The sequence below is a fragment of the Taurulus bubalis genome (assembly GCF_910589615.1).
Source record: "Taurulus bubalis genome assembly, chromosome: 15".
Classification (NCBI taxonomy): Eukaryota; Metazoa; Chordata; class Actinopteri; order Perciformes; family Cottidae; genus Taurulus; species Taurulus bubalis.
This window is the reverse complement of record NC_136603.1, coordinates 20,813,871-20,840,380: the sequence shown is the minus strand read 5'-3', so window position 1 is coordinate 20,840,380 and position 26,510 is coordinate 20,813,871. Positions and strand designations below refer to the sequence as shown.

Here is a 26,510-nt window from a genome sequence, read left to right as displayed (position 1 = left end):
GCACCTTTAATGTCACTACTTTCATGTGTGTTAGCCTCTTCGAATCGAACCTTTACGTAAGTTCACAGTAATGAGTCAGAAGCAGCTGCAGGAGACGGTCGACTCGGCCTCGTCCACCTCCTCCCCGTACAAAGTGATGAGCTGCGGGTGGACCCTGAACGCACCATGTAAACACACACACACACACACACACATAATGCACTTTAGTAAGATATATAAGGATACAAAATAGAGTACACCCCTTCTGCATGCCACTGAACGCAACACAATGAATCATAATAATATCATAATAAATGATATTTCTGATGCATACCTGACGAGCACTTCGTTAGCGATCTCCACCAGCTCTCCATCGATGTTCCAGGGGAAGGCGGCTCCCTCTGATTGGATGATGGGCGAGGTTTTGGACTCGCCCTCCTCCTCACTCTCCTCCTCTGACCAGCCAATCAGGGAGCGGGGGCAAATCCTCACCGCTGACACGGCTTGCGTTTCCACGAACGAGAAGCTGAACTGCAGACAGACGGTCAGAAAGTGTGTGTGTGTGTGTGTGTGTGTCATCATAGGTCAAAGGTCAGCTGAGCTTGTTATGATCCCGCTAAGCAGCTCGATTATCTGGAGTGACTGGGTTTCTTCCTATCCACCGTCCTTTACGGCCTCCACTGTAACACCATGAAGCTCCAACAGGGGGCAGTAAAGACCAACAGACAGACAGACAGAAAAGACAGACTCTTTCTCTGTCCTTTCTCCTGTCTTTCATTAGAATAAAGCTAATAGTCTGTTTAAAAAAAAAAGTCCAGTAGTGGAATATCAATAAGTAATAATCTACTACAGTACTTAAATACAAATTGGAGGTATATGTAATTTGCATTTCCATTTCGTAGTATTTTATACTTCTACTACCTTACATTTCTGAGGGAAATGTACTTTTGACTTCACTGTGAATTTGATAAAACTTGAAGAACTATTCAAATGAGATGCACTGTAAAATAAACAGGTATGTATAAATGTAATACATTTGATAATTTTCATTATTCTGTGACTATTTTTCATTGGAAAAACCAAGCATCTCGTGGTTGTAGCTTCTTAATTATGGTCATTTGCTGCTATTTATATTTATTTGTTATACTTAAATAGTAGCAAACTAAATAATGATGACGTTTGGACTGCAGGCATCTGAAAGTCTCATTTCTCACGGTTTTAATTCGTGATGGAAATAATCATTTGTTGCAGCCTGATATAAAATAGTCAAACATTATCTCCACCTCGACCAGCTTCAACAGTAAAATGCTGCGTAATGCCCCGTCTTGTCGTGTTTGGCTGTGAGCCGTCCGTCCCTTCACCAGGATGGAGGCTAACAGGATGTATGTCAGCGAGTAAACAGCCGGTTTAGAGGACAGTGAACGCCACGCTGTCAGTATATTTAGTAAGTGGGTCAGAGTGCGATCTCCCAGGCCAGGCCAGGCCGAACCGGGCTAATCCACTCACTAATAACTAGTTTGTTTATTTTTATCTTTGAGGAGGCTTAAGGATGGCGATGTCAGGAGTGAGACAACACAACACACATTAGGGATGAGTGTAGACAGCTGGCTCCATTTTGGATCCGGTAAAATACCTGGATTTGTCAAACCAGGTAGCGGCATCTCGTTTTATTAGCTGACTGTTGCTGGTTAAAGTGAAAAGGTTTTCTGGTTAATGAGGTGATCTCTACAGGCGGTGACTCTATTCAGCCCAAGATTGTTGGTGAGCGAAATCACTCTCAACACCAAACACTGTAACCACTCTCGGCCTCAGGATTTTCTTCAAAGACCGGTCAAGGCAACAACTAACAGGACATCAGTGAACTGCCTGTGCGTTGTCTGATTTATTTGTTGACATCAAATGCAACCCCAATAACTTGACTCATTTCTACTTTGAATTAGATACACGTCAGTCAAATATTTACTCTCTTTTAGCTCAACTTTGGGTCCGCTAACCGTGAGTATTTCTCCTGAAGATAAAGCTGTGAGAGCGGTGAGAGTCAACCAAAACAGGAGGGGCTGGAGAGTCATGTGATCATTCTCTGTGAGTTCATCACTACGAGCGGCCTCTGTCACATAATGACACACAATGATTGTAAAAAAAAATATATATATATATATATATATTACAGCCGCTTAAGGAATCACCCAGTTTAACATAAATTCCAAACATAAGTTACTACAGATGTTAAATAAATACTTCAGGTACATTTAATCAACGTTTCATGTTCATGTTTTTGCCCTCTCTGCCAAGAAAAAGTGATCAAACACATTTTAGTTTTAGCCTTTAGATACTTTTAAATGTTGAAAGGTGAATCTAACACGATCTGATCGGAGATTCGTAAGGATTTGGATCCCGTGAGCAGATTCAATACTTGATTTTGAACCCCATCCCTAACATTGTAAGTTTCCCTTTTGTTTTGAAAGTACAGACTGAGAGGATGTTGATTGACAGCTGCTCTCACCTGTCCACTAGAGCTGCTGTATCTCTTCAGATGTTTGATGAACTCAGACCTGGAAGTGTTTCCTACTGCGATCAATGCCGCGCTGCCATTTGCCAAACTGTCACAAACAGGGTGGAAGAGAACGTTCAGTAGCAGAAACACGATGACATAAACCCGTGGTGCGTTCGAGGACACAACACAGCTAACTTTAACATTCCCGAAAGGATTAACTGCTTGTTATGTACCTGGTGTTGGGAGCCAGTCCTTGAGGTGCGTGTGGACTCAGACAGGGGATGGACATGATGCTGATGCTTAGATACAGGCCCTGATTAGTCGTCCAAGACTCCTCCCCTTCTGTATCGACCAATCACAGAAAGAAAAATCAGTTAATCAAAGTGGATCGACGGAGACGTAAATCTGAACCAGCTTTTTATCTCCTGCCCTGATTGGTCTCACCTGACTCTGGGTCCTGGTCCTGGTTCCTGAGAAAAGAGATCTAATTTAGTTTCGAACATGAAAGGACAGCTGTGTTTATTCTGAAGAGAATCATTTTGACATGTATAAACAAATACACAATATTTCTCTATTGCATTAAAGTCAAACAACGACTGTTTGTGTAAATGTGTCTGTAGCTCCAGTTGTTTTACACAGTGCTAATGTTGCGCTTGTGTTTCTCACCTGTTTGACTTCTTCGCCGGGAGAAAGGACAGCTGACAGTCCTCTGGTCTGAGGGAGACAGAAGAGAAAACAAGAAATGGTGAACCAGAATGAGTGCTCTGTACTGAGACACAGAGGCGATGAAAGCTAGCCACAATGACGGCGCCAACATGTTGACCATGTCCACCATCTTAGTTTAGCCTGTTAGCATGCGTACATTTGCCGGTTGGCAAAGAGGACATGAATGTCTTGCAAAAATGTCTAGGCCATCTGCATCAAATACTGTATCAAAGTCATGGCAACCCATCCACTACGCTGCTAGCCTGGCTGACTTTTTATCATTTTAAACTGTAGTGACATATTTATTCAAATCTGAATTCAAACTATCCAAAATCACAATTTTAACTTTGTGTGTGTGTGTGTGTTCATTTGTGTGCACGTGTGTGAGTGACCTCAGCCTCGCCAGCGTCTTCACGAGAGCGTACTCTCGGCGCCGCGACGACGGCATCCACCTCTTCTTCTCGGCCCGCGCTAAACTCCGCCCACCAAAGCCGAACATGGCGGAGAAACCGAAACGCACCAACTGGCCGAGAGACGAGAAGCTGCACATGTCCACCTGCTGCAGGTGACCTGCAGACGGACAGAGGGGGGAGATTATTATTAATTATGAATACTTATCCGGAAAATGAAGGACCGTTCACACACACACACACACACACACACACACACACACACACACACACACACACACACTCAGCCTGTAAGAAGGCCAAGTGGTCGTATGGTGAGAAGCTCATAAATATTCATGAGAAGCAGGATGAATATGGGCGACAGAAAGAGGTCAGACGTGCGTGTGTGTGTGTGTGTGTAATATCTATCAAGCTTAGGGGAATCACATTGCAGTGGAGTGACCGGTTGCTATTGCTCCAGTTTGACTGGCTGTATATCTGTATAGTGGGGCAGCACAATTCAGAAGACATGTACAGCAGATTTTGGACAAATGTGTCTCACTCAGTGAAAGGGGACATACCATAAAAACTTTAAGTTCTTGTTAATATATCTGGGATTGCAAAGGCGCGCCATATTTTTATTACAAGGCAATCAGAGCAGGCGGGGCTTTTTCGGGAGGGGCACTTAAAGAGACAGGCGTTAAATTGGAGCGGAGGGTGAATACAGGTATATTTAGATAGACAGGAAGAGAAAAATTATGTTTGAAAATGAGCATGTTTTGTCCCCTTTAATGTTTTTTTCCCAAGCAGGAAATCTTGAAATTCTATATTTTTTTTTTTTATATATACTGTATATATATATATATATATATATATATATATATATATATATATATATATATATATATATATATATATATATATATATATATAAATATATGGCATTCGTTAGCATCTGAGAGGGGTTGTTACATCGCCTTGTGTTTTTACGTGGTACCTTCCCGCAGGTGTGTGAGGAGATGTGGATGTTTGTGCTTTAGAACGTAACCACCTTCAGACAATCAGGAAATATGATTTTATTCTTCCGAGTCATGGCTTTGTTCTCACTAAGGCAGTCCCTCTCTTCGTTCACTCTCTACGCTCTCTTCCCCTCTACTGGAGCCGGAGAACAGCAACCCGAAAGCGTTCAATGCTACGAGAACAGAAACAACATGAAACCAATGCCGATGATGGCCAAGTTTTGTCTGAAAACTAAATTCAGCAAATTGACTACTATGATTTCTTCCTGTGAACGCAGCACAAACTGTAGAAGTGACGGTGATACAAATATATTTACTTCATTGACCTGATTTCCCCATTAAGACCATTCAGTAACATGCTTTACACACACACACCCTCTCTCTCTCTCGCTCTCTCTCTCTCTCTCTCTCTCTCACACACACACTCACACACACACACACACCATGCCATCTGGCCGCATACCTGCTGTAACCTACTGAACTGCTCTCTGCCCACCTGTCTGTCTGACTGCCTGCCCGTCTGTCTCTCTGGATAGCGTTTGATTTCCTCTCCATATGGCATGTTGTCTGCATGTTGTGTGTCTGTGTGTGTATGTGTGTGTGTTTGTGTGATAGCCAGTCTCACAGTCAGTGTGTCAGTGAGATCAAACCTGCAGCGCTACTTAGAAGTGGAACCAATGTTTATTTTGGCCAGCAAGTAAAACATATTAAAAATACTGGAGAGTTTGATTTGCAAAAGAAATTTAAAAAATCATACTTTTCTGTTTGTTGACTGATCTTAATTGAATACATTAGCCTGTTCTGTTTTGTAGGGGCTACAATCGTCATTTTAGAAACGTGACATTTTATAACATGTTAATTACTGTGCTTTAGAGATGCTGGTAGGTGGATTTCATTACATTTGGATAGAGCCAGGCTAGCTGTTTCCCCTCGTTTCCAGTCTTTATGCTAAGCTACACTAACTGGCTGCTGGCTGTAGCTTCATACAGGAGAGGCACAGTTCAGGTATGTTCCCCTCGGTTGTGCCGTGAACCCATCTGAACTCACCTGTAGTCCCCTGGTGTTTGTGGGAACAGCTTCCTGCCTGGGAACTTTAACTGTTTTCTATTGTTCAGGAATTACTCTCAATTGTGCCACTGAATACTCCCATCTGTCACACACACACTCACAAAACCTAACGAGCGACCATCTCACCACAACCTATCATCAAACACAGCAGCCTGTCCTGCTGCCAGCTGATTAGTCGTCAGGTTTACCTGAGAGGTGAAGGGGGCGGGGCTACAGTGAGCAGAGGGGACCTGTGATTTAGAGTTAAACTGATCCTGCTGTTAGACATCTGTCTGTGTGCCGCCTCCAGAGTCTAGTCACACAGCCTGTGCGTCTGTTTGTTCTCAAACAATCTGAGTGACCGTCAGCCAATCACGGCAAAGCTAACCAAGAACACAAGCTCCTGATTGGCTCCCTGGGAGTTGCTTAAAGTAAAGTAAACTGTAACCATGATGGGGAGGTGATTTAAGACCTAGAACCGGTCGAATCAGGTAGAAACTACACAGGGCGATAGATCTGGAATAGGTACATAGGTAGAACCAGCCAGAACAATTTGACTGTTCAGAGAACACAAAACCCATCAAGGATTATTAGACGATAGATCTGGAACACACAGAACTCACCGTGTGATCAAAGACCTATAGGATGTTGTACCTACAGACGTAGAACAGGTAGAACCTACCCAGGATGATGTGCAGGGCTGCAGTGACTGGATCTCTGACTCCATGAACAGAACAGGAAACCACATCTGTAGAACCTGTGGAGACAGACAGACAGACAGACAGACAGACAGACAGACAGACAGACAGACAGTTGATAAACACCCCGTCTGGCAGTTTTCTAATGTGGATAGATGTGTTTCTGCACAATGTTGGTCTACAGTGTTTGGATCTAGAAGGATGTGTCCGCTCTCTCACCAGCAGGAATGATTCCAAGTGGCAGCACTGGTTTCACTGGTTTCTCTGGAGAATCAGCATCCAGCTGAGCTCTGAGGACCAGAGCGTGACACAGCTCCGCCACCGACCCGTCCCCACCAACACACACCACCCTGACAGACAGGTGGACAGCCAGGTAGAGTCAAAGTAATTATCTGGTTCTCACTCATCCATTCGGTCGAATTAGAACGATGCTCTGGACTTTTATGGTGAAGTTGAAGATAATCCATTGGTAGGCAACACTCACAAAAGAGCTTTATATTTGTTATTTTTAACAGGTATCCTCAAGCTCATGGTCATCCAGTAGGGTCTATGGCTTATTCATAGGAGCATGGCTGAATATTTCCCTTCTGACAGCACTCAATATGGCTGGGTATCAAGCCTCAATACTTTTTTGGTCCCGACCAAAATGTGTCTGTAGTTACAAGGAACATCCCAATCTAAATAAAAATCAGGCTGTTTTTTATTTAGACAAAAAGACAATTTAAAATACTCGGCTTCTTTTGAATATATATATATTTAATATATATATTATGTATATATATAGTTTAGAAAAACATGTTCATATTTCTTAAAGTAAGTTATCAATAAAGTATTGTTATTGCATTTGAAAGGCATCGCTAACTGTTGGGGCTGTAGCTACCCTTGATGTCATGTCCTCTGATATTTCTGGGAATTGTGGAAGTTTACTGTACATTATTACATAAAATACTTAATAAATAGTTTTAAACACTCACAAAAAATGAACAGGTAGGTGGTCCAGTCAAATGTTTCCTTTGGATTTTGGACAGGTGAGGGAGTTTTTGTATTACTGTAATACTAATTATTATTATCATAATAATTAGTAGTATTAGGTGTAGAGGTAAGATACAATAATAATAATCACATGTTAATCACATGTTTTCAGGAACTCATTAAAAAGCGAGAAGGCTCATCTTCAGAGTTCGTGTTTCCAGTAAATGTGAAGTAAACAGACTCCGCCCCCTCCTCCTGTGTGTGGGATTACCTGAAGCTCCGGTCACCACGGTGACAGCCAGCCTAATTGGCAAATGTAGGTTTCAACCAAATCCTCACCAGAGCAGCCACACACACACACACACACACACACACACACACACACACACACACACACACACACACACACACACACACACACACACACACACACACACAGCAGCAGCAGCTATCTTAGCAACGCTGAGCTAATCCGCTCTAAGCACATTAAGCTTTATGAGGGTTGATCACAAAAGCTGCTTACACACACACACACACACACACACACACACACACATGCACACACGCACGCACGCACACGCACACACACACACACACACACACACACACACACACACACACACACACATAGAGGGACCATCGTAGATAGTGAAGATGAGAGTTTGATCAGTGTTTTTGTACTTGTATAAATACAATATTATTTCCATTTTTATTTAATCGGTGAGGTTAGCTCAGTTAGCAGTTGCAGTTTGAGCTCACCTGTCTCCGTGTGCGTCAGTATGTGTTTGTGTGTCAGTATGTGTTTGTGTACGTAATCAGTCTGGGTCAGTGGGTTTTGGTCCGCCTCTGACCGTAAACTGCTGTTTAATTATCTGGTTCAGTTCAGACTGCTGGAAGGATGATGTCACAGTTTGATGGTGAAATGTTACCTTACTCTTCAACGTAAACGCTGGACTTTAATCTTACAATTAAAACCTAATTTAAATTACAAATGCAGCAACCCCAGACAAAGTCACTATTTGAGATATAGTGTTACATTTACTAAACACAGGTCAGTCCTCCTAAAAGTCTTTTCTCTTGCATATTGAAGTGTATTATATAGTTTGACATTACAAACAATAGCGCATACATCTCTGTCTTGTTTGTTCATATAAACCAAACAGGGTTTTGTAAGAATGAGATATGTTATGAGTAACTATAGCTCTACAGTGAAATACAAGAACAGTATTTATTTTATGTCTTCTAGATATTCAGCTGGTGAGGATCCTGACTTTTAGCCTGCTAGCTTTGGCTAGCTTCGTGGAGAAATAACATCAGAATATCAGAATAAATACCCTTTTATGCATACACTACCACCACACATTAATTAATTAATAAAAACTGTGACATATTTACAGCCGAGTAATCAATTTTAGATCACAGGAGAGAGACAGACGGGACAACTAACCCATCATATTCATCCAGCTTACATTCCTTCATCACTGAGAGAGCATGACCTTTCCTTTCTGTCACTGGAGAGAGAGAGAGAGAGAGAGAGAGAGAGAGAGAGAGAGAGAGAGAGAGGGGGAAACAGATGGGGAGACATTGAGATGGACAGAGATAGAATGTTCATATATGTGTGTGGTCACAAGTACACACATGCATTTGTTCGATGGCTGCCAAAAAAAAGTGGGACAACGGATATCACACCATCTGCTAAGAGGAGGACTGGAAAAGATATGAGGACGAGGAGAGGAAAGGAGAGGGGAGGAAACCAGGATGAAAAGAGGAGAGGAGAAGATATGAGGAGGAGGAAATAAGGAGAAAAGAATAGATAAATAGAGGAAGAGGAGAAGAGGAAAGGAAAGGAAACAAGAGGAGAAAAGAAGCAGCGATAAAACAATAAAAGAACGGGATAAGGAAAGGAAATAAAAAAGGAGAGGAGGGAAGGGAAGAGGAGACAAGGAGAGGAGAGGAGCAGGTTGTCTCCCTGTCACAACAGATGGGCTAGGCTCCACCCCCTGTATCAGGTTACCTAGCGACCAGAGACTGCCATTAACTCTGACCTTTGGACCTCCTCCACACACACACACACACACGCACACCCACCCACACACACACACACACACACACACACACACACACAGACACCGATTTAACATTGTCTTCTCTAATATCAATAAAGAAGGAGGGACTTTAAAAATATTAAAACCATCTGCTGCACATTAAGTACACATTATTTTATCACAATACACATAAGGTGTGACATCACTATTACATATAATAATAATACTGATCACTATTTTTCCTCATGAAGATGATCAGCAGATAAATAAACATGTGGGTGGACTGACCAGTGATGTCAGTGCGGACGTCGGCCATCTTGAAGAGCGGAGCCACATGTTCTCTGTAGATGTGGACGGCCTCCTTCTTGTGGCTGCTGGGGTTGATGAAAACCTTTAGATACCTGGGACGAATGCTGGACTCTGCACACACGCGCACACACACACACACACACACACACACACACACACACACACACACACACACACAAAACATAATGTTCAGTGAAAATGGTCTGTTTTTAGCCCCGCCAGTGGTCCGTCATCAGAGGCCTCACACTACGACGTTATCACAGTAATTTAAGTACAATATCATTGCTATTTTAGACATTTTGCGATATGCTTAGTGCTTAGTAAAATATTTGCGATTTATTACCTTTTTGAAAATTATAAAGTTTATCAACATCATCATCATTAGTCATCATCTAATAATTCAAATGTATTTATATTGATAAAAAAATCTTTAAATAATGTATTGTAAACTGCTTAGAGCCAGTGTTAGAGCTATAAGTTAAACAGGTCATAACTTCCTCTCCCATATCTATTTATGCTGCTTTGAAAACATCTCCTAAAAAAACTGTATTTATTAAAGTTTCTTACCAAAACTAAATTGTACAAGATTATATATGAACACATCATTATAATAATACATTTTATTTCGTCCATCACTCATTTTTACTGAATCAAGCTTGAACGCTGGTTGCCTCTGAAATGTTTAAAGCAACACTTTAGGTAAGTGGCAATATTTTTCACCGCACATGCCAATGCCATATAGACGGTATATAACAAGGTCAATGCAGGAAACATGACACCATAGATATCGTAGCCTCTTCTATTCTTATGCTTATAAATTACATAAATAGCCAAATCGGTAGATGCAAAGTTCGTAATTTATATAATAAAAGAGCGATACTTGCTGAAATAAGATGGTGAATGTCTTATACCTGCTAAACATTCGTATGCTAGTATGATCAGTGCTAGCATGCTGACGTTAGCATTTAGCTCAAAGCTAAGTGTCTAAATACAGACCCTTAGCGCCATTAGCACGGCAAGACTCCAAGGATGTGTCTGGGAAATTTAAAAAGGAGTGAAAGATGTCCTTCTCAATTTGCCAGAATTTCTAGCTTCTCAAATGCAAATATTTGTTGCTTTTCATTCTTTATCTATATTATCTTGAGGTTTTGGACTGTTGCTTTGTCCCTTTTGTCACGTAAATCCCCCCCCCCAAAAAACTCGCAAATGTCTGGATGATGAGTTGTAGATTGTGCTCTAGGAGATTAGACACCTGTCCACTGCTCTAACGCTGCAGAGGCCTGTTTGATGAATATCCAGCGTACCGTTTCCATCCCCAACACCGGTAGACGGTGTGAGCGTGCGTGTGTGCGGTCACATGGTGTCTTCTCCAAACTACAGTCACAAGCACACACTCCAGTCCTTACCCCCCTGTACAGTTTATCATTAGGCAGATTTAGAGGCCGCATTATAAATCCCCATAGACCAGCACAGATCAATACACACACACACACATACACATACACACACACACCGGTTCCATTATCCAGATCATTACTATAATCTGTTCCCGAGAGGCTGTGACCTCGCCCTGTTAATGACCCCACACACACGCACACAGTGCACACCTCCTGCCATCACTCATACCCCACGGCTCTGACCAGGTTTCTCAGGAGTTCCCGTGAGGAGTTACCCAATCCCCCTAACCTCTCTCTCTCTCTCTCTTTCTCTCTTCTCTCTACCGGACCCCCACCATTACCAGAAGTTCCTCCCCTTTGGTACCCCTCCCCCCGAAAAAATATGTAGACCCAACCCCAACATTAACAACATGATTCCACGACAGCATTTATAGAACTTCCAGTCCTACCCTGTTTCACAAGCGTCTCAAGGATGCAAGGAGCCACGGTGGCAATGACACTTGGGACTCTGTCTACCCGACTAGGACGGGGTCCCAAGGTAGCATGAGGAGCCAGGGTGGCACCAGGACCCAATTAGCCCATCAGGGCCAAACAGTTCCACACAGTCTATTGACTCCGATACTAAAAGTCCCTTTTGTACATTACTGTTTGCATTGCCTTCACATCTGAAGAACCATTAAGATTATAGCAAACAGGGCCGTGGACTGATGTAGTGTTGCTGTTTGTATTTGCAGTAGTTGCCTGTGACCCTGTGGTTTGAGTGGATGTGATGAATGAACGTCAACTAGAGGAGCAGAGATGGAAAGGAGACTGAGAGCAGCAGTCTCCTTTCCATCTCAGGGGACCACCAACCCTCCATCTTTCTCTCTCGTAACTCCACAACATCTAAAATTAATCAAAATGATGTGACGTGGCCACCCCTCACCTAAATATTGACATTAGAGGAGCAGCCCAGCACACAGCTCATGGAGGCTATTAAGGTACTTTAAAACACTTGATGCAATTAGGGTCAAAATTCGTACTCCTCTGCGTCACAACTCAGTCAAATGGAAACACGCAGCCGTGATACACACATGTTTATACTCTGTTACTTACACTTCCTGAGTATATCATTATCGCCTCAGAATATCATGGAAAAAAAGATGCTTGGCATATTTCCAGAAGTTGCCGAAGAAATTTAGGATTTTCTTCAGTATCAAAGTAATCCAGCGATACTTGTCTGAACATCCGTGAGTAATTTGCACAAACATGAACAGCTAATGGATAATTCGGCATCCTTTAATGGTGCCAATTTGCCATAGTGTAAACGATGTAGGCCACAGATAAGTAACAGACACCATGGCATCATGATACTTCCTTTTTACAGGAAGTACAATGTTTACCTGTTTCTATAAACAGATTAATAACCATGGTGTTAATGACAAAAATATAAAAATTATGTCAGAATCACTGTCATGTCATGAAAGAAAAAAAGGATCCTGACGCCTAAACTGGGCCTCTCTTCCTCCCTCTCTCACTCTCTCTCTCTCTCTCTTTCTCTAAGTGATTGGTGCATGATTGATTATCTCTCTCTCACACACACACACACACACACACACACACACACACACACACACACACACACACACACACATGCATAGTCTCATAGGAGATGAGATCATTCAATTTGTTGATATGTTTCTAAGGAGAAAGGCAGGTACATGTGAAGAGATCAAGTATCCATCAGATCATCTCTCAGCCTCGGCCAGCGGCAGGTTGCTATGGCGCTGCTGAAACGTTCCCATGGTAAACAATCCCAGTGTTGTCAAGGAGAAGTGTTGAGTTTCTGACAGAGGACTGAAGCTGCTGCATGTTGTTGACAAAAAGCAGATAATATCTTGGTGCAGACGACACCGAAGGTCAGCGGACAGAAGTAATCAATTAAACGTAGACACCGTTTACTCAGAAGACGTTTTATAGACACTGGACTTAAAGCTACGGGGACAAATGCATTTAAGCAACAGTTTTTGTTGTTAGTAGAAATTCTTATGATCGCGACAGCGATCAAAAAAGTCAAAGGCTCTGATTAAAGAAGAAAATAATCTGGTATCCGTGGCTGTCGCAGAAAAAATTGTCAATTGATCTATTAGTCCAACAGCAGAACATTAATCCTCAGCAATTCATGAAAGTCATTTTCTTTTTACTTTCTTTCTGGTTCCAGCTTCTCCAAAGGGGAAATCACTGATTTCTCTGTGCTGGTGTTTGGCAAGTATCATGTTTACCATTTCAGTTGAGCATGTTAGCTTGCTAGCGTTGGGTAATTAAAGCTAAACACAAAATACAGCGGTAGCCAGGTTTCCATCCAAATGGAAGGCAAAATATAACTGAATATTCAGAAATCTGCATGAGAAAATGCTAACGTGTGTATTTTTCCATCCACTGCTGTTAAATGCAATATATTTGGAATTGGTTCATCGTGTTAAAACGGTGGGTGGCGCTAATCCTCCAACCAGATGCCAGGATAACATTGCAGAAGAAGTGGGCACAACAAAATAACTCCAGTCAAGCCACAAATAGTGGGGGGAAATATAGAAAATATGACGTTGTCTGCTTCATGGACGTCATGGTTGAATTCGCCTAGTTTTCTTTTCACTTTCTTATGTTTCGCCTTTTATCGACAACTTTTCCTCCTCAGCCAACTTTTCGCTCTTTTCCCGACTGGCTTCTGTAAGAGTCTGATTGACAGACGGTTCATCCAATCGCCTGCCAAGTATTTTTTTGAAAGTCGCTGCCCTTTTTCCAAAGGGTTTGGTACACAGAACCTCTCAGATGGTTCTGAGTAACAAACCACCTGGCTGGTCAGATTAGTTTTGAAAATTAAAAAGGCGCATACATGGGAGAGGTGGATGAAACACACCTTAATGCCAGTAGTTTTGCAGGTATTTGGCTGTAATCCAAAGTATGTTTGATATGTTTGATGGTAGGACCTGATGGTGCGTGATGAGATGTTCAGGGATCACCAACGTTATTATTACAATTCAGGAATTCAAAATCTTCATGGCAATCCATTTAAAACACATTTCACCACATATTTTAAACTTTAACCTGCTACCGGCTTTAGAGGAAAAGACAAGGGATCCCTGAAGTTGGTTGGATTCATCCTCTGGGTACCATGATGGTTTGGACAAAATGTCAAGTCTGATTTCTGTCTGGACCGAAGTGGTAGACTGACTGCGACCATCATTTCCCTCCCAAGGCTTAAAAGTGAAAATCTATTCACAGCTCTAACTGTAAACCTCCCGTTCTCATGTGGACGGGTCACAAGTCCGTAGAAACCTTTGAGTTGCCTGGTTGCATCAAAAACAGTGTGCAAATGAAAGGAGGTATCAAAGGGTCGGACATCTGATACCCTCTGAATATTGATTGGGTGGGCGAGGTTGGTTACTGTAGTGTGTGTGCTGCTGTGCCATAAAGTTTGTCCTGACAAACAGAAAATAAAGCCTTCTACCTGAATATGAAGGGGATGAAAAGAGAGACAGGTTTCTCCCATCGCGTCACTATGGAGACACTTGCTGACTTCACGGAGGCCCCAGTTAATGTGTAACACAGACACACACGAGGCCATAAAGCAGTTTATAGAGTCGTCCACAGACCGAGCCATCTCTTCATGTTAAAGAGACAAACTAGAAGAAGAGAGCCATCATAGCAAACTGTTATGTGCTCGCTGTATCTTCGGTAATAAAAACCCTCAGTAAAAGCAATTACTGTGATTCTGTGTTTTATTGAATGAAGTGATTTTTACAAGGGAAAAGTCCAAATTAGAACTGAGTCGATCAGTCGATCGGCAGCTGTTTCAATAATCAAACCGTCGTTTGTCATTGTTCAAGAAAAACAATTCCAGCTTCTCCATTGTTGACGATGTGTTGCTTTTCTCAGCTTTGTATGAATGTAAACTGAGTAACTTTGGGTTTCGGACTGTTGCTCAGACAAAGCTAGACATTTAAAGACGACACCTTGGGCTTTTCAGGAAATTGTGATTAGCATTCCTTTTCTATTTTCTGCTATTTTATAGATCAATAGATGAATCAAGGAACAAAACACAATAATAATATCACGATATTAAACCAAAAATTGCTCGCCTGTTGGGTGTTGATGTTTAATGGCCACTAGCATCTACCTCAGATCGCCGATTTACATTTTGGATCTGGTTCATTATGGAGTTGTTTTATCAACATAACAGGCTTCTCATTTTTAGCCCACTGTTGCTCATCAAGTTGCACTGTGGGTAATGTGTGTATCAGGTTTTGACAAGAAAGAAGAATGCATGGAATAAAGAAAATCTATGGTGGCTGGCTGCCTGACTAAAATCATCATATCAACCCTCAAATCATAGTTGTGAATCAGAACCTTCACTATTTGGAGTAAGTAGCTTGTGGACAGTGTGCTGCAGCTGTGAATTTAATGTGTCAGATGCATTTAATGAACGGTTCATATTTTATGCTGCTCTTCTCAGTCTTAACAGCAATTACACTAAAAACAAAAACAAAAGCGATTAGAAGTCTTTGAGTCTGAGATATTTTAGCCTTGAGTTAAAAATATTGAAAGATTTATATGTGTATATATATATATTTATATATATATATATATATATATATATATATATATATATATATATATATAAGGGAGAAACGAGAGGAAAACAAAAAGATATGGTTTTGATGAAATGCTTACTGGCCACACAGTGTTTTGATGGCGTCACTTTGACCTTAAGGCACCTGACAGTGCCACCAGATCCCGCTTTGTCAAGCTGAACTCAAACTAACAGCTCTGTAAGCGAGCGCAGGAACTGACGTTGGATTGACAAGACAATTGATCTGGGAGGAGTCGCGGCGGCCGCTGGCGGCCTTGGCGAGCTCCGTCTGGCCGTCCCGTGAGCTCCGCCGCCGCCACCGGCCTGTCAGTCTGTTGTGCTGTTAAACAACTGCAGTCAATCCATCCCGCCGCCTGACTGCATGTATGGAGGCAGACTCTATACAGCACCACTGCCGGCCTTTTGTCACCCTGACTGCCATTCACTCTTCGCGCGGCGGTCTGCAGCTGCTTCACACAGCCAATGGCGCTCTGGAAACAGAAAAGTGTCCGCTCTCCCGCTCGCCATTGTGCTGCTGAATGTTCTCGGACCAGAGGGTTAAGAAGCGGTGGAGGTGTCGGTGTCAGTGGAGGGACTGCCCGCTCCGCGACGCCACGATTCGCACAACAATGCGCTTTTCACACTGACCCCTGGCTGGAAAATAGGCTTAATGTCCGCACCACAGCAGAGTGGTCGACTGTTTACCTTCCTCACACACACACACACACACACACACACAGAGGCTCCTCCACCGAGGTGTGTAAAGTCACAAAAGGCGTCACAGTTTGATGTGCGGTGTGACCACGCGAGCTGACACGCGACCTGTGAGCCATTCATGTGTGTGTGAGTGAGTGAGCGTGCGAGCGTGAGGCCAAAGACGACACGCTTAAAAGAAGTTGTGACTCGGCTGCGGGGCCTCCTGGGTAATCTGGTTTGACGGACAGGCGGACGGGACAGACAGACAGGTGACCAGCGATAACGTGTCGCACCGATGCCATGGTGACGGCGCGACGGTTGCGCGACCATTTGACCTCGCCAATTTATGGATAGCTTGTAACGTCTCTGTTGCAGTGGACAGAGAAGAAAAACAACGAAATGTAAAGCGTGTTTTGTGTGAGTTAAATCCATACACACTGCACTCTAACATTTCTATTGTGTGTTCGGTGTCTGGCGCCTGGGAACTTTAGTGGCAGCAACGTCCAGAACCTGATCAGACAGTCAGGAGGTGGTTGACGCACAAGTTGCCTGAATTCATGCAATATATGAGAACATTCAATGGCAGAAAACAATGAGTTTTTTTATTTTTAAAGCTTAGGTTAGCTTACATTCAGCAGAGAGGCACAATCTGCAAAAACACATTAACACCTTTTAAAGTTGTTGGTGGCAAACAGCAAGAAGTGGCCTATTTATACCTATTTCCATACGTATTTCTTCCAGCAGCCACATGAGCATTCAATTGAAGTCATGTTTGTATCCACCTGATGAATTATAGTCCAATATTCACTTTATTATTAAAAACTACATCTAGCTCTTCAGCTTGTAAACGCTCCACTTTCTTCGCTTTGTCTGTCTGACATGTGGTGCTGAGCAGGCAGTGTAGCGTGGGGTTATCACAGAACAATTTTTCATTGTGACAGGACACAAGTGCCTCATGTGGCTAGAAATGATCGCTTGAGAGTGAAACAAAACTAACAAAACAAAAAACAGAACAATGCTTAATGCTCAGGAGAGCTGCACGGCTTGGTGATAATTCTCTGTGGGTTTGTTACTATGAGTGTAGTGATGCCTTTTGCATTACGTAAAGGCACAAGAAGATGTCATTGTGTGATAGTTACTAAATGTACATGGGCAGTCAATCTATAAGTGTACCTTTAGTGAGCAAACAAAGATGCTTTTGTATTAGTTGAAGCTCCTCCAGCTGGTCAGAGAAAATAATCTTTGCCGTTTTTCTTTAAATAACATTTTGTGCAGTACCTTTTATTTTGATGAGATGCAAAGTCTTATATCAATCTCAGGTCTGTAGTTTTTTCCAGTTTGATTCAACGGACACCTTTGGGGACGAACTAGAACACCGACCGTATCAGCGCAGGACCTCAGTAACGCTCTTACCGGGAGCAAACCCCTGCTGGTGGAAAGTCTGAAACCAGTAGCGTAAAGGCTGACATGAAAGCAGATTAATGCCCACGTTTTTTGGGGAATGACACGGTCAGCTCATCACGCACAGATGCAACGTTTTAGTGACCGCATACGTTTGGCCTTGGACATTAGTGAAGGTTTTTGTCGTGAGCTAAAGTGAACACGCGTACGTGTTTGTGCAGACATTAGTTTAGCTAATCTCTCTTGCAGACGACATGATTCAATTGCTGCTGAATGTGTGTGTGTGTGTGTGTGTGTGTGTGTGTGTGTGTGTGTGTGTAATGTAATCTGAGTCTCTTTGTTCCGGTGGATTAGCAGATTGGCTCTACTGTCTGATGTAACTGTGACCCGCCTCATTAAACTGAGTGACGAACAGGCCGATAGGAAACAGTGAAATTATAATCCGAGCAGCTAGCATCACAACTAATGTGGACCTGGTGCCTTTCCTTTCATGGAGGCCGTATGCAGAGGTGAAGGTGACTTTGATTTATATCCCAGGGCAGCCATCACGGGTGCCTCTTTTCAAAAACTTGCCATTGGAAAATGGTGGGGATAAACAACAACAGGTCCAGAATGGCTAACTAGTCGGATGCTAACCATAGCTGATGTTAATCACATGCACTTAAGTCCAAACTAAGCTCCACAATACAATGTCAGCTCCGTTTAATTTGAACAGGACAGTCTACAGTCCTTCTGAAGGGGGTGCGTGAAGGGCCGTGCCACTTTTAATTGCCATCCATCCAATAGTGGTCGAGATATTTGACCAAAAAAATACATAAATAAATGTCCACGTCACTGCGGCGCTCGCGGAGAAGTTAGAATTCATCATCTGTGAATCAATAAAGACACAAAGTTTGACTGCAATCCGTCCATATGATTCTAAATGAAATCCCAGAAGAAATACATTTAATCACTGTATTGTTTTAATATCACATCATTAGACGGTATCGATGTGAATACTTCAATCTGTCTGTCTGTCCACAATGACAAAGACAGTTACTGCTTATTACTCAGCAGTGTGTGTAATCATCTTACAGTATAATGCTCACAGAAGTACTGAGTCATGTTTCTATTGTATCTCAGCTCTTATGTCACACAGAAAAGATGACAATCTCACTACCGGCCTGGATTTGTTTTTCTCAATGAGTCCATCACGTTGACAGAGCTGGGCCAAGGAGGCTCCAAACTGTTCTGTTAAACGGATGCAGACCACATCCTGGGCTAAAAAAGTGTTCACTGCTAACATAAGTAACACTCGCAATTAGATTTTTGTTTTATTGTGCTTGTTCTTCATGCTGTGTGGCCGTGAATGTGTGTGTGTGTGTGTGTGTACCTGCGAGCAGTTCCTTCAGAGTGTTGTACCAGCTTTGTGTGTGTTCTGCGGAGGCGTTGTGGAGGTGCAGCGTCTCCTCCTCCAGCCTCCTCCCCTTCCTGCGGCAGCAGAACAGGGCCACGCCGAGCACGGGTCCCCCCAACAGCTGGCCCGCCGCTCGGCGGCGCTTGACCTTCACGGCGAACACGTCACGCAGCAGCAGCACGCCCGGCTGCAGCACACACACCTCAGCTGCAGGGAGAGAGGTGGGGTCAACACGCAGCACCTGAACACAACACGTGAGTTTACTAATAAGACCAATAATATAATAGATATCTACTCACTGTAGTGAAGTGCATACTTGTATGTGAACAACTGTATTATTAGTAATAACACAAAATAAACTCTATCAGTTTAGAATTGTGTGAATAACAGGATCTGCAAAGAGGAGGTGTTCCCTTTATTTTGTCCACCCCCCTTGTCAGTCAGGTAGTTGACTATTACATGACATAATATCATTAACTGTATTAGTCACTCATCCATTAATCAGAAGAAAGTACAGTACAGTCCATGAAATCTGATTGGTCCGTGTCCGATTAATCATCCAATCCTGCGAGGATAATGTCAGAGGAGCTCAGACAGTCCACTCAAAGTCACACACACACACACACACACACACACACACACACACACACACACACACACACACACACACACACACACACACACACACACAAAGATGTTATCCATGAGACAGTGTAGTGGAGTAAGTCAGTTGGTCTCAGTGGTCGATGGCGGTACTGCAATTAAAAGCAACTGCGCTTATGAAAGAAAGAAACATCGGTAAAGCTGTTGACAGGGTTTCCAAATGCAAACGTGTTCATATATTACTCTTTCTTTTATAACCTAATTATGACATCCAGACCGTGACGATCCAGTATTTTATCAAACCTTTCGAAGGAGAAGGTTTGATAGTATGCAGGGCTGAAGCAACTAATTGATGATTCGTGTTCTAAAATTAATCGTCACCTATTTTAAGACATATCTGGAAGCTTCTGTTTCACTCGCTTCTGTAACTCAGCATTTCTTACATTTGTCCTTTTTGAGAAAGTTAAAACATCGTTTGTCCTTAATATTTCAACATCTAAAGCGAGCTACACAGCAAACTGCTGAACTCTGCTACGAGAATGTAATCTTATTTTCAGCTTGTTAAAATATTTACTGCCTCCAGCTTCTGAAGTGTGAGAACTTTTCTGTTCTTCCTTTCTCTTTTCTAACATTGTAAACTAAATACATTTGAGCTTGTGATTGTCGGTCAGACAAAGTCTGACATAATCACATCAGTTGGGATTCTGGGAATTTATAATGGACCCATTTTGCTATTTTCTGAAATTCTTTATCAATAAACGATTCTTCAAGAAAATAAGCGCAGGATTACTTGATGGTGACAATAATCATAAATTATTCGCAACACTACTTGTTTATATGCATGACATTAAAAAAAGCTCTTATTATGAAGATCTAAAGAGCAGCGGGTGGACAGACATTTGGACGTGAAAAAACAAACTACTTAATGAGATATTAATCCACAATCATCAGAATTATTAAAATCATCCAGATTTTTGGGGTGGAATTATTTATTATCTTTTCAGATTAAAACCTCTCATATTTTACAGCCCTGCTATAGAGCTGCCACTTTTTTTTATTTTTAAATACATTTGACTGAAGTGTATGCACATTCAGTGAACAGCGATGGAGGCATGTTTTTAATATTTTTTTGTAGGTTTTTTAATCTATCTAATCTGTTATTCAAACGTTTATTCAAAATGATTTTGCTGCTATTATGGGCCAAAATGACGTCATGAAGCACTTTGTTGTGTCAATGATTAACAACCCAACGAAGTCGAGCATAAACAGGTCGCTCTTAAGACGGTGAAAACCCTTCAGCTCCTCCACTCAGAACGGAACGGGATGTTCAGCAGCTCCTCTGCCGACATACGGGGAACTGAGACAATAATGATGGAACCAAACACACAATCCGGCACCTGCAACAGTATGAAACGCACAGCGTAAACACACACTCAAGCGGGGACGGCTCCATCAGGAACAAGTTGTAGACGATATGAACTCCCCCCTCTCTGTGAAGTACTCTCCCGCTGTTATCGAACACCAAACCCCCCCAACCTCGGCAGAGGCCTTCGTCCATATGTCAGGGTCACTGCTCTGCTCTGATTGCACCGTAGCGTTGCAGAGTGGATCACAAAAAGATCTCTGGCTAAGTACAGACCACAGACAAGTTTCTGGCCTGTTATCAAGTGTTTTTTATTTTTATTAAATTGATTTGTATAGCACAAAATCCCAAATTTGCCTCAAAGGGCTTTACAATTTGTACATTTATGACATCCTATGTCCTTGGACCCTCGCATGGGGAATGGTAGAACTCCCCCCATAAAAATATATATGGAAAGAGAGACAGATTTTCCATCCACTCCAATAGAGATGACACTGATCTGAGCTGAAGGAACCCACTGAGTTTGTGTACACACACACACACACACACACACACACACACACACACACACACACACACACACACACACACACACACACACACACACACACACACACACACGCCACAGGTAGCATGTTGGTTGGTTACAGATGGAAATGAGTTTCCCATCATGCCCTCACTGACCCACACATCGACATTCAAACACACACACACACACACACACACACACACACACACACACACACACACACACACACACACACACACACGCACACACAGCGCTGCATTACTCCTCCATTACTGGTGACATTGATCATGTAAACTGCTCTGATGTTGTAAATTGATTGTAAAGTGATCAGTTCCTTTACACTTCTTAGTAAACCTCCAGAGATACTTTGCTGCTGTAGGAATTCTCAGTTTTTAACCCAGAGAAAGAGAAGGTAAGTTTCCCGATTCCAAAGTAATACTTATTCTGGGTCTGTGTTCTTTTTGTGTGAAGTGGTTAAGTTTAGTAAACTACATTAAGAAAATGCAGCTGATTTGTTAATGCTGCTGATGGACATGATTGGCCCTCAATGCACAGAGGTGCTTAACACTAATTGCAGATAATGGCTTGAAAAATACTGGCAGCTCTTTCCTTGGCATTGCATTTTTTTAGAACCACGTTTGTGATTTAAGTACATATTAATTGTTCATGGCAAGTGTGGAGTTCCCCTTTAAATAACATCCTCAGTGTTCACTATCATCAACATAGAAATACAGGACTTTTCCTGGATACCGGACCGATCAAAGGTTTGTTCTGCCAGTTTAAATGATTTAAACTTTGTTTCTCTCGTTTAGCAGGGCAGACTATAAATACCATATCCTTCGGCGGTCGTAGTGAACGTCTCCCCTGAACTTTTTTCATCAAAGAACAAAATATTTTCGGACACAGTTGCATTTCTTTTGCACTGATGTTTCAACCAGGACAGCTACACGCCAATCAAAGTCTTGAAGCGCCCCAACGTGCCCACGGTTCTGGATATTTCATGGTTTCATGATAATACAAAAACAGTCTGTCTGCTCAGGTCAGACAGACAGACAGACAGACAGACAGGCTGCTGTGTGAAAGGGGATGAATTCATGTGTACAAATAAACAACAACAGCTGATCCATTTTATATAGAAATATCTAATCAACACACACACAGCATGCTGACAGGCTGACTGTGTGCGTGTGTGAGAGTGTGTGTGTTAATCTCCTCACACTGAGAGACTCTAATAACCCCCCACGGGCCGAACCAACTGCTCTATACTACTGCCAACACACACACACACACACACACACACACACACACACACACACACACACACACACACACACACACACACACACACACACACTCACACATGGCATAATGACATTAGCTTGGATGAAATACAGCAAAACAGATTGGCTTCAACCACACACACACACACACACACACACACACACACACACACACACACACACACACACACACACACACACACACACACACACACACACTGTATTTACACCTTCATCCTTCTCCACTAACGAGTTCTGTCTAAATGGATTTCAGCTGAAAACAATCACACAATATATTGCCAAAATAATCCCCCCCAAAATACCATAATATACCACAGTGATACCAACACATAACCGAAATATCACCACAACTGGTGATTACACCAGAGAATGTGTTCGAGCTGGACATTTATGGATATTATATTGATATCCTGAAGTGAGGCTAGATATCATGTTACATGAATATATGACATGAGTGTTGTCTTTTCCTGGTTCTAAAGGCTGCTTTGCAGTGAAGTGATGTTGTTTTCTGAACATAGCAGAATGCTGTTTTTTTTGCCTTTATTTGACATTAATTATGAAAAAATATACATCACATTATGTGAAAGCACCGTCTGCCCGACAATATCGTCAGATTGTTCGTTATCGAGGTATTCGGTCTCAAATATCGTGACATTTAAATTCTCTCCTTATCCCCGCCTTGGGACGTGTTTCTCCTATGCTCCGCCTTAGCTCCTCATGTTGCACACACCAGAACTGTGTCTTTTCAAAGGGTGCGCTCTTGTTGTGCTTAGTTTTGGCGAGCTGCAAACGTAGCTGGCTTGATATCGAGCTTCTGCCACTTCCTGTAATCACAGGAGAAGGGAGGATCTCTTCCTGCCAGCTTCTGCTGCGATCAGAGCTGTGGCTGAGGTGAGCGTGTGGGGGATTGTGGCGGCCCATTCTAAGAGACCTGCACCTGAACTCATTCACTGCTCCTTACATCGGTAGAAAGTGCTCCATTTCTTTTGTCTTTTAACTTCCTGTTTGCGCTGGAAGTTGACATACTCTGAGCGGATTAATATATATCTGCTCCTTGTGATCACCTTGCGGCAGTTATTTAGCTAATGTGATATTTGCATAGTGGGTATCAGCTCTACCACACAGCTCTGGGATCAGCTGGTCACGTCACTGTTTCAATAACGGTGGTTGTAACGTGTTTGTGTTATATTACGGTGTCAGAACTGCAGTCCATTCAAAACGTTTCCCGACGCAATGTCTTGTTCCATAACAGTGGAGTTCGATTTGGTGAGTTACACCAACTCTCACGGCACGGTTTTCCATGACATGGGTTCATTAATGTACAACTGATAATTCCAAATAACATAATTAACAAAAGGAATTAATTGAATAGTTGAATGCATTGTGAATTGTATGAATTGTTACTTTTTTTATTATTATCTATTGACTTTACACCAAATACTGTATTTTAGTCTGTGGTGGTGCCAGGTCACCGATGTAGAGGTGCAAACATGTTTAAAGTATGCTAGGCTGTGTGAACCAATCAGCACTGTGACTGTTTACTTTGACTACTTTACAATAGTTAGCTCTATAGTGAGCAAAAAAATGCAAAGTTCAGACTCAAATTTGTGGAATTTTGCACTGCCACGGTGTAAGCTCAAACGACCTATAAATGGTAACACATTGAAATATTGGATTGTTAACAGTTGTGTGCATGCTATGGCAAACTCAAGTAAAAATGGTGGAGGGTAAACTTTGTGCACTATACAGCAAATATGGGGTGATTTCTGACAAAGCCCTAGACGTCATCTTTAAAGGATGGATTTGGATAATAAATATTGAATAGATTAATAATAAACAAGAAGGTATATTGTGAGAGTATTTTGGTCTGTTTGTGGGCAACACAGAGCATGAAAGTTACAGCAATGTTCAGACGCAGCTGTTTGAGTGATTTGACATCATCCAGCTGAGTTTAAAAACAGCCAGAAAGTCACCAAAACTGAAGGATGTAACGCCAACAACCCTTATAACCCAAGTAATACTGTGTGTGTGCGTGTGTGTGTGTGTGTGTGTGTGTGTGTGTCCAGATGTCATGTTTTAGGTGGTCTCAACGTGACAGAACTTCTCCATTACGGCACCAGCTGCCTCGACACACACACACACACACGCACACACACACACACACACACACACACACACACACACACACACACACACACACACACACACACACAGTCAGCCTGTCTGTCTGACATCAACAGGACTGCTGTGATCCCCGTGACAGCTCTGTCACCGTGGTAACTGACCTGTGGGGGTCTCTGGGGTGATGGGGATCCACGTCAGTCTGGTTCGGGTGAGCAGGACGTCGTGACTCTTCTTCCCCAGTTTGAAGATCCCCCGCAACACCACACACTCACTGAGGGAAACACACACACACACACACGTGCAGTTTATTTCAAACAGTCAGAAGGTCGAGATACTTTGTTGTTTAAACATATTTATCAACAGGATCCATTGTTTTAGATTTACTTTGGTACATTTTTGACTGTGGGGCTTTTACTTTGAAAGAGCTGTGTGAGTCTTCATACTTTCCACTGAAATGAAGGTTTTCTGATGAGAACCAATCAGAGAGCCTCTCTGAATCTGAAGGAACCCTCAGAACTACCACTCACCAGTTCTCCTCTTCCTCTTCTTCCTCCACCACCTCTTCCTCCTCCTCCTCCTTCTTCTTCTTCTTCTTCTTCGCGCTCCGTTTCTCTTTCTTCTTCTTCTTCTTTTTCTTCGTGCTGTCTCTCTGCTCTCCCTGGAGCTCCTCCTCGGGCTCCGACATGTTCACCGGCTCAACCGACGAACTAACAAACAAACAAACTCTCTTTTGTTCCTCTTTGATAAACAGAAGGTAAGAATACAGCCAGCTTGTCGCCACTGACGGGATGTGTTGTATTTCCGGGGTGTCGTCGCTATGGAGACCGGGAGCGGATTTGCGGGACTGTCTCGGGCACGCGGGAGATCCACCGGTGTCTCAGAGGCGCGCGCGCTCCCGCGTTCATCCAAGCGGGAGTGCGCACACTGTTTGCAACTGTGGGCTCAGCAAGTACATTTAATAGGTCTACTTAACTTAAGCATTTTCACTGTGTGCTACTTGAAGGCATGTTTACTTTTACTACACTTAAGTTAAGATTTGGCACATTTTCCTACATGCATTAATTATCAGTGGAAGGGATACTCAGATATTTTACTTAAGTAAAAGTATATCACAGTGTAAAAATAGGCTTCTCTGGTTAAAGTACACTGCATTCTAAACTTAAAAACAGTATTATCATCAAAATATGTTTGTTTTTTATATATACTACAAAAGTAAAAGTAGCCTACTCATTGTGTAAAACCCATTTTATTATAACATAATTATAATTATTGGTAGATGAATATATCTCATCGTAATGGTGCAGCTGGTGAAGGTTGGGCAACTGGTAGTTTGACCTTCTGCTCTTTGAATCAGCGAGTTGCCAGGTTGTATGGAGGCACGTCATCGTCATCTTCTCTGAGGTTTTTATAGTTCTGGACATTTTAATTTTTTTA

The 26,510-nt window shown here is 42.4% G+C and overlaps 1 protein-coding gene across 1 annotated transcript; it reads right to left on the bottom strand.

The window, feature by feature from the left end:
- Window positions 1–75: 75 nt before the first annotated feature.
- On the bottom strand, window positions 76–25,761 carry cerkl (CERK like autophagy regulator; the record flags this gene model as incomplete). Its single annotated transcript, XM_079231060.1, has 14 exons — window positions 76–154; window positions 314–510; window positions 2,483–2,579; window positions 2,707–2,815; window positions 2,918–2,943; window positions 3,140–3,187; window positions 3,571–3,748; window positions 6,316–6,390; window positions 6,551–6,681; window positions 8,751–8,814; window positions 9,637–9,768; window positions 19,133–19,363; window positions 25,238–25,347; window positions 25,604–25,761. 14 exons carry the CDS (start codon window positions 25,759–25,761, stop codon window positions 76–78), a joined length of 1,635 nt encoding a protein of 544 aa, XP_079087186.1.
- Window positions 25,762–26,510: the final 749 nt, after the last annotated feature.